The sequence below is a fragment of the Labrus bergylta genome, chromosome 1 (genome assembly GCF_963930695.1).
Source record: "Labrus bergylta chromosome 1, fLabBer1.1, whole genome shotgun sequence".
NCBI classification, from domain to species: domain Eukaryota; kingdom Metazoa; phylum Chordata; class Actinopteri; order Labriformes; family Labridae; genus Labrus; species Labrus bergylta.
Genome location: NC_089195.1, coordinates 34,133,343 through 34,143,025, shown reverse-complemented (window position 1 = coordinate 34,143,025; position 9,683 = coordinate 34,133,343). Strand labels below are relative to the sequence as shown.

Below are 9,683 nucleotides of genomic sequence, written 5' to 3'. Positions count from 1 at the left end.
CACACACACACACACTAATACACGCACGCACGCACACACACACACACAGCTCCTAATTCACACAGTCATACCTTTACAGTCAGAAACAGTCATATTCACATTTTTTACAGGAGAGTTATTTATGTGCCTGAGTATTGCTGCTCAATCATCACTTATGGGTGTCTCTATACATGTGTAGTTAATGTTGCTTTTCACTGTTGGTTTCTCAATATGTGGGTCGGGACCCCAATAGTGGGTCGTCATTTTAAACGTTTACTTTCTTTCTTCAGAGACATGAGAGAGATCCAAACTGAAATTTTTATCTGTAAATACATGTTATTGAATAGGATAGAATAGATGTTTATTGCCATTTGCACATGTACAGGACAGTACAGGTACATTGGAATTCTTGTGTGTTTTTCCCTGAGTCAGCTTCTACAAAAAAAAGTTAAAATTATATATAAAATAGAATAGCATTATAAGAAAAAAAGAGTAGAAAAGTACAAAAAAAAAGTAAAAGTAAAAATAAAAAATTGGTCGAAAAGTATCAGTATCAGTCGCGTTTATTTCACAGATGAATTGGATGTGGGTCCTGAGGCCAGACGAGTTGACAACCACTGCTGTACACCGTGAGCAAGCAACGTGTTAACTCCACTAAGGGTTGTTAATCTAGTCCACTATTCATTGAAGGAAGTCAGCACACAGGATAATGTTTCTTCCGTTAGACCCCTGGTGTGTTTTTTCTGCAGCAAGTTCGAGTGAGCTGATGTGAGAACACAGCAGGATATTCTCCGGAGAATTCACCTCGAGCCAATAGGAGGGGGGAGTGACATTTATATACTGTATATAATTCTCATATGCTCTCGTGCGAGTGAAGGCATTATGAGTGAAACCAGTTTACACCATTAATTTGTTCCCAGCATCAATAATCACATTAATATATCTGGATTTTGACTGTTGTGTTTCACTACTATTCATGAGTAAAACACTTAAACCGGATTTGACTACTAGTGACTTCAATTTTATATTGAAGTGTACTGCGTGCATTCCCCAACAAGGGGTTATAAATGAATTAAACGCTAAACCGGAAGTGCAACACAATTTTATTTTGAAACTTTTTAGCGTGTATTTCTGGTCCTGACAGCGTCCTCACAGTGGAGGTCTGCAGTCTGGTCCTGACTGTGGAGGTTCTCAGAGCTCCCCAAAGCATGTGTGTGAAGTTTCTTGTTCTAAATCCACTCTGAGCCTGTATTTGATCATGTCTATAAACCCCAGAACAAACACCTAGCTGTGGGAGTGTCACCCACCTGGGGGAGGGGCTACTGCCCTTTGTGATGTCATGAAGGGAAATCTCCAAACGGCCTGTTTGAGCACAGATTTTCTGAAAAGTGGAGCAGGCAGAAGACGGAGGATGGACTTTTCTCATGTTTGGGGGGTTTGTAGACAGACTAGAGACACATATTAGAGTTAGAGAAACATGGTGAAGTTTATATTTGACCTTAAATGTACTTTTTAAGGAGAAAGTCATCCCATCATCCCACTCAAAGATGATTCAATATTTACCAATAATTGCAAACCACTTTCATGTGTTACTCTGTACTCAACCCCTTCCTCAGTTTGAAAGCGACACACCCACACCTGTAATAACCAGGTCACAGACAGGAATATTCACTCCAGCTTTTCTTTATAAAATAAGTCATCTCATACTCTCACATGGTTTCATTTTGTCATTCACAGGATGAGTACAAGCCACACCATCTTACGTACAGCTTCACAACAAACTGCTCCTGTACTCAGAAATGATTAAGAGTGATGGAAGTACTCGCTCATATTCTCCTCTGTTTCCCCTCAAACCATATTGTTTGTCAGAAAACTGTATTGCCAAGAGAAGTAGTGAGCTGGGACAGAGCTCACCGCATGAGCTTTTCTCCAGAAAGCGACGGCTGAGGTTCGTTGTGCTTGTGGTGCCAAGGTTCGATACTTCAGTACTCTTCGATACGCGATCAAAAGTATCCAAGAGCACAGAGGCTTTAAAAAAAAAAATATTGACAGATCTTCAGTCATATTTTAACCAAAAGCTGCCGCAAGCGAGAATGAGAGAGAGAGAGAGAGAGACAGAGAGAAAGAGAGGGAGGGAGAGAGAGTGAGCACTGTCTTAAGTGCACAAATATGTTGGCGATGTTTCAGTAACAAACTATCACTACAGGTATTTGAGCCTTTTAAACAGCGTGAAGGAGTTTGCCTTCATATTTTGGCCACTCAAAACAAGAGATGACCCGGTATTGATCGCCTAGGACTTCTCTTGTTGCCGTGGGGTTTGATATCGTTTGATTTTACTGGTATCGTATAAAAGCTTAAAATTCTGGTATCGTGAAACCCTAGGTGCAGGGGCGTGGCCAGAGGGGCGGCATGGGCCCCCCTTTGAAATCTGATGGGACACCCCAAAATCTAAATCCATGATTGGCATTTTGTATAATCAGAGGCGGGGACTTAAGTACAAATCAACTAAGCTAATGGTCGTGGTTTTCAGTTGTAATGAATACTTTGCATGCACACTGTCTAACAAGCGATGGACTCGCTTACTAATAAAGTTTTTTTTTGCAACTGAGACAGCGTGCAATTTTTTTTGTACTTTAAATTGTGAATTTGTTTTGAATCAAGGTAAGTAGATTTATATGCGGCCAAATTCTGTTACTAACAGCATGTATAATTTGTTGGTAAAAAAAGGGGGAAAAACAATTTAATTAATTTGCATGTGTGCCCATAAACTTCATGCCGCTCCTGCATGATGGTGGCCCCCAGGTGGGCAACCCCAATTAAGAAAAAGTCTGGACACGACCCTGCATAGGTCACACACACACATTTCCCCAAATCGCAAAAAATTCATGGCTGCAGAAAAAGATGTGACTGAAACACACCCTGCAGTGACTCCAGCGCAGGATTAAAAAAAAAAAACTGTTTCTGGTGGTGAAGTAACTGATTTCATGTACAAACAACACGGTTTGCATGTCGATAAGTTAACCAACGTGTCTCAAGGAGGACAGTGTGCGACTTGGACGTCATGTCTTAGTGTTCATGTTTTCACAAATTAAAATTAAACGCCCTGGCTGCAAAAAAAAAAGAAAAGCTTTTCTATGCTGGTGGTTGTGATTCAGTCTGCTACACCAGTTCCAGATTCCACATGTTCTGTACTCAAATGTCCAATTAGAAAAAGATAGGTTTGTGTACTGAACAGTATGTCATAGAATCAGCTGTCAAATATAACCCCCAATTTCCACTTACTCCGTGCACGCTGCGGTCCGTCAGCGCCACGGTTTTCCTCAGTCGGACGGCGAGCGCTCTGCCACACTGGATCTGTTTCTGGTGTGAGTGCAGCAATGAGCCGCTGTACCCACATCACAGAGAGAACTACAAGATCACAGGAGAACTACAAGATCACACAGGAATAAACAAACAAAAACACGTTGCTCCGTCTTTCTGAGGATGATTTGTCATTCCTTCGGCGGCTGTTTTGACGCGATGATGGAAAATTTGATCGTGAGTTTGTATACTTCATTTTATTTTGAAATTAAGCAGACACTCTGTGCTTATCTTTGTCTTACTTCCTGTTTGGCTCGTTCTATTCTGTCCAGCTTGACTCGTTCTTGCAGCGGATTTGAAACGGAGCGTAGTGTCGCTCCACACGCACGGGGAAAGTGGAAATTGGGGGTCTCTGTTCTGCTAAACGTTTTTTGTTTCAGAAATTAAAACCCAAGCAGCTAAAGTTTTTAATAGTCGTTAAAAAGTAAGACAGTGGTTCTTGTCCCTAGAGTTCACCGTGCATGACTCATCGTCTTCACCGTAGGTCTACAAAGTCACGTCGCTCTTTCAACTCTTTTTTTTTTTTTTTTACAGTTCTTATCCTGCAGCACGGTCGGGTCCGCTCCTCCTGCAGACAGAGGCTCACACAATAAAAACAAAAAATGCTTTTATGTGGATCACGCACAAGTACAAATGTAAGGCATTGTTATCAGAGGCCGACAGGAAGCCTCAGGAAAACACTACGAGAAGACGGCGAGCTCCGCCTCTCACAGCTGCAGACGACGACCACGATGATACATGAGAGGAGGGAGGAGGCGTTTAAAGGCAGAGGAACACAACTCACTGCTGTGTTGTACAATGATTGGAGAGAGAGAGAGAGGTTTGTCCTTTGTGATGGAACATGTCCGCCCGTCAGCTACCTGAGCGGGGTTTCATATCGTCAGTCCTCCATCTTTAAAAGTCTGCAGACACACATGATAAAGACTCATTCATTCACAGTGTAACTAAGGGAGAGTCAGTGGAGACGCTCGGCCGTGAATCCTTCAAAATAAAACATTCCTCGAGGTCTGTGAGCCCCCACCCCCCTGCCCCTGGAGGTCCACTAGCAGAGGTCGGAGACGTAGTCGAAGTCCCGGAAACTATCCTGGTCTTTGCGCGAGAGCACGCGAGGCTCCCGCGGAGGCGTGAGCGTCGGCGCCTCGGTGGTGAACTCCTCGTCGAAGTTGCTGACGTCCTCTTTGCCGACGATGGAGGGGACGAAGGGAGGGGGCAGCTTCCTCTGCAGCAACGCCTCCCAGTCCACATTCTGGAGGGAAAAGGAAAAAAAATCAATCAGGAGAATTCACCTGGAGCGAGTGGGGGAGGGGGTGGTGACGTTTTATTCCCTGTGATCGCTGCACCGACCGTAGACTGTCTGCACGCCACCTCTACGACCTCCGTGAACCTGCTGCATTATGTTTCCTGTTCTCCAGGATGTTCTTCTCCACTCTTCAGTTCACATTGTGCATGCTTTACACACATGCCCACTCATTTGATGACTTGCTGTGTTTGCTGCCTCACAATTTTTCCTGCTGACAAGTAAGTCTGTTGTCTTGGAAACCCTGATCACAATATTAACAATATCACTGCTGATGTGCTGCAAATATTTCCCTCAATAGCCTTTTTTTTTTTTCAGACTGCTTTTTTGTCACACACACACACACACACACACACACACACACACACACACACACACACACACACACACACACACACACACACACACACACACACACACACACACACACACACACACACACACACACACACACACACACACACACACACACACACACACACACACCTTTTGCTCCTCAGAGGACAAAAGACGAGGACGCCTCATCGCCCACATAAAATAACAAAACACACACAAGTGTACTCACTCTGAAGAACGGCTGCTTCTTCACCTCCTCTGCATCCTTTTCACCAGAGCCCAGTCTTCTCTCAGGGTTTCTCCTCAACAGCTGCTCATGATACACACACACACACACAGACACACACACACGGTGATATTGCATCAATGTGTGACCTCTCCGACATTCTGATGATGAAGTGTTTTGTACATACGTGCAGACTTTGTCATCAAGTATTGTTCACAGACGAGAAGTCAGCAAGTGTGTGTGTGTGTGTGTGTGTGTGTGTGTGTGAATGTTCTTACCCTTCTCATGATACCGATAGCCTCAGTAGAGAGAAAGCGTGGATAACGCACTTCATCATTCACTATGCTGTCAAACACCTCCTCTTCATCGTCCCCTGGGAATGGAGACTACACACACACACACACACAAGCACACACACACACACAAACACAAATTTAAAACATGTTTTTTGTTTCCTGTGTGATGTCATCAGAGGCGTACACAGACACTGGGATGATAATCACATGACAGAGCCAATGGGTTCTTACCTCTCCCACCAACATCTCATAGATGAGGACCCCGAGTCCCCACCAGTCCACTGCCCGGGTGTACGACGTGTCTGTCAGCACCTCCGGGGCCAAAAACTCCGGTGTCCCACAGAAGGTGCTGGTCCGGTCCCCGAAGCCCATTCCTGCACACAGAGGCAGAACAAACGTGAATAAAATTCTGTGTGTCTCAGCATTTTATACTGGTAGCACTGGTGTATAAGACAAAGCGCTCTTTTTTCCAATGAAAACAAAGCTATTTCAAGTTAGATTTTACGGTATATCAAGGTAATGTTTATAGACTTGATATGCAGATCATTTATTTTAAAGTCACACAAAGGCAGAAATGTCATCCTGATTTCTGGAAAGTTGGTGCGTGATGTCCCCGATAAATACCGTTTATTTATCGGGGACATCCCGCCAACTCGCAGCAGACGCTAACATTTTCAAGCTAACTGCACGAGGCTGTTTGTGAATTAAGACAGTTTCTGCAATGAGGCTCACATGCACAGAGACACTGTTTGCTCTGTAGCTCGTTTAACCCTTTGCGAGAGCTTTTTGATAGAGGCGGTGTCTCAGGTTTAGCGGGTGTAAAAGCTGCGCCATTCTTTTTCTGAAACAGGCCCTCGTTCCCCCGCACCACAGACGGCATTATGGGATGTGCAATGAAGAATAAATGTGTCAGCTGCACCTTCTTTACAAAGCCCAAAGTCGGCGATCTTCACGTAGCCGTCCGTGTCGAGCAGCAGGTTGTCGAGCTTGAGGTCTCTGTGGGAGAGGGAAGGTGAAAACATGAAGGTGAGAATCAGCTCGTCTTTACACAGCTGAGATGAATCGGGTTTTTTTTTGAAGATTTATTTTTTGGCTTTTTGTGCCTTTAATATAGAGATAGGACAGTGGATAGAGTCGGAAATCAGGGAGAGAGAGAGAGAGGGGACTGACATGCAGGAAAGGAGCCAGAGGTGGGATTTGAACCTGGGCGGTTCGCTTGGAGGACTACAGCCTCCACACATGGGGCGCACACTCTAACCACTGCACCACCAGCGCCCCGTGCATGAGTCGTTTAACAGAGATATAAACCAGACTGACGAGAGGAGGAGAAACTCGTCTTCATCACAGACTAATAACGATGCTTCTTCTTTCTTACACCTGAGTTATCGCGTCAGGATGCAGGCTGTGTGTGTTTGACTCACCTGTACACAATCTTGTTGTCGTGGAGGAACTGAAGTCCAAGAACTACGCAGGCGGAATAAAACCTGAAATCAAATCAAAAGAACACAATTACTGAGGCTGAAAATAAAGAGACAAGTCCTTTAAAGACCCAAACGAAGGAAGAGTTGAAGTCATTTTGAGGAAGAAGATATCCCCACACACCCGCTTAAATATCCTCTGAAGAAGACCACACATTGTGATTTTGATGGAATATGAACTTTAAGGAATTTGAGCAAGTGTCACCAAGTGTGCTGTTTTTGCACGGCACTGCTACATGATGAGCTGTCCCGCTGTATTTTAGCTCAACCGCTTTGATTCCCATCATCACAAGTTTAAAAGTTTCATTTGTAGACAGACGAGGGACACATATTAGGGTTTATAATATGTGACCTTTAAGATGATTTAAGACTTTTTAAGGGACCCTGACTTCTACGCTCAGGGTCTGACACTCACAGATAATCCAGGTTCAGTTTATTTTTTGAAAACATGAACTGTTTTTGATATTTTGGAGGATGAGGATGGATCATTAAAAACCCTTCAGTCCCACTGTGAACCAACAGAGATGTTTTCTATCACTTCAGCAGGTTGGACTTCTTCTCTGGACTTTGTACTTGTGAGTCCACATAAAGATCTTTTCCCTCATGATCAGTGAGAGAGAGAGAGAAGACTCACAGAAATGCACAGTCCTCGTTCAGTTTTTAAAAGTATCCTGAAGGTCAGCTGAAGCTAATGTGAGTCTTGAGAAGTGAGACTAATTGAGTGGATGATTTCTCCAAAGTTCTTATTCGTGCTCTTTGAAAATGCCAGATTTGAACAGAGACTTCTGAGGCCTCGTATTCATTATGGTGAAAGAGGACTGTGGATTTCTTTGAGTCTCTCCTTAATCCCCCATAAAGGTCAGACAGTGGAGCGGTCACTTCTCAGAATGAGGATTTAAAACAGGAAACAGTTTGTAACTGAACAACTAGAAATATGCTCCAAAAGCTCTCTAAATGATGACACTCATCTCTCCTACAGTCAGGACTTTAAAGGAAGAGTCAGCAGCATCTTTTTTTTTCTTTTTTTTTTTTTTACAGTTTGTAAACACAATATTCAAACTGGACCACTCCTCCTGGGCTCATCACCTTCAGAAGCTCCACCCCCTGCAGGATGTAGTGTGTACGTTTACTGCCTTTACCTACACTGCAAGCTAAAGCACGCTAGCACAAGCTAACCACCTGTGTTTGTCACCTGCCTATCCAACAGGAAGCAGACAAACTCAGCGCCCGCAGGTGAAAGCTAACACAAGGTTCACCCTCGTTTTAGAACGAGCTTTATCTTCTTGGTGTGTTGCCTCTCTGTGATTATATTTTCTCGTATTTGTCCCTACGCCCACATCCGTCATATTCGCTGGTTTGAAACGCTGAATTGTTGGAAAATTGGCTGGAGGGATTGCATGGGAGCTTAATTTTGTCCATTAAGAAGCTTTTTCAGGATGTAATATTCACTCTGTACTTACACGGCTCGTGGCTCTGTGAAGACGTCCGTGTGGATGTGCATCATCAGGTCGCCTCCCGCCGTGTACTCCATCACAAAACACACGTGCTCCGACGTCTGGAAGCACGCAAACAGGTTGACCAGGAAGGGATGGTGCGACAGGTTCACCACCTCAAAGATGCGCTTCTCGCACATTAAACTGCGTGAGGAAGGAGAGAAAGACGTGAAGAGGAGGAGGAGGAGGAGGAGGAGGACAGTGTAGGTGGATTGAGGAGAAAGACAGAGACACACACCTCTCCACCTCATCACGAGCCACGATGTCTCCTTTCTTCAGCGCTTTGATGGCGTACATCGTGCCCGTTTTCTTGTATTCTGACAGCAACACCTGGAGACAGAAACATGCAGCAACAGTTCAGTTTGTTTCCCTCATAATGACGCACAGAAAGCTGAACAGAGTGCTTCTCCATGTGCACGTTTGGGGGCTTACTGAAACAGTGAATTTAAAAGACGGTCATAGTTTACCTTCCCAAAGTGTCCTCTGCCCAACACGGCGATCAGCCTGAAGTCCTGAAGAGACAGAGGACCTTTCCTCTGCTTACTGGAGAAAACAAACACACAGCGGCAGCATTTAAAAAGCACATCAAAATCAATAGAATAACTCAAGAGTTCTACAAAAATCAGCGTTTTCACAAGAATGAAAATGCAATTTTGTGAGTTAGACATGAGGTCACATCGACTTAAAATTGTGCTCGAGAAAAAGATTCCCTTCATCCATTTTTGTGATGATTCACAAGAGAAGGATGAGAATAATGGGAGGATAATATGTGACATTTAAAATGTAAAATATGCAGTGTCTGAAATCACACACTACTCATCATCTAGGGCAATTTGTTATGAATTAAAAAATTAAGTGTCCAAAATGTTATTTTTATGCTAATGAGAAGTCGCTATGTAGAGAGCAGGATGTAGTGAATGATTTCAGACACAGCTGCTGTCATGCTGATTCAAAGGCGTCTCTCACAGCCGACATTTTGACGTCAAGACTAAGACACCTAAAGAGCAAAAATGGAATTCATCCATCATGAATATTCCCATTTACACCCGAGCAATGAAAAGTCAAAATGTCTTTCCTGAAAGAGGTCTTTGAAGTATTTCAAGAAAAATATACAGCAGGTAAAACATGAACACATAAGGATGTAAGAGTGTGTGTGTGTGTGTGTGTGTGTGTGTGTGTGTGTGTGTGTGTGTGTGTGTGTGTGTACCTGCTGACAGG

General features: G+C 43.8%; 1 protein-coding gene across 2 annotated transcripts in view; it reads right to left on the bottom strand.

Annotated features, from left to right (window-relative positions):
- Positions 1–1,646: 1,646 nt before the first annotated feature.
- pkn1a (protein kinase N1a) overlaps positions 1,647–9,683 on the bottom strand; it is a 54,070-nt gene continuing 46,033 nt past the window's right edge. For both annotated transcript variants that reach the window (XM_020658033.3, XM_029282196.2), the window contains exons 14-23: positions 9,673–9,683; positions 8,933–9,008; positions 8,704–8,795; positions 8,433–8,609; positions 6,916–6,978; positions 6,414–6,490; positions 5,726–5,868; positions 5,477–5,584; positions 5,202–5,282; positions 1,647–4,585 (exon numbers count right to left, since the gene is read on the bottom strand). The exon at positions 9,673–9,683 is cut by the window's right edge and continues 69 nt beyond it. In XM_020658033.3, coding sequence (XP_020513689.1) covers positions 4,382–4,585; positions 5,202–5,282; positions 5,477–5,584; positions 5,726–5,868; positions 6,414–6,490; positions 6,916–6,978; positions 8,433–8,609; positions 8,704–8,795; positions 8,933–9,008; positions 9,673–9,683 — 1,032 coding nt within the window. In that variant the 3' untranslated portion in view covers positions 1,647–4,381. The remainder of the gene's footprint in view (positions 4,586–5,201; positions 5,283–5,476; positions 5,585–5,725; positions 5,869–6,413; positions 6,491–6,915; positions 6,979–8,432; positions 8,610–8,703; positions 8,796–8,932; positions 9,009–9,672) is intronic.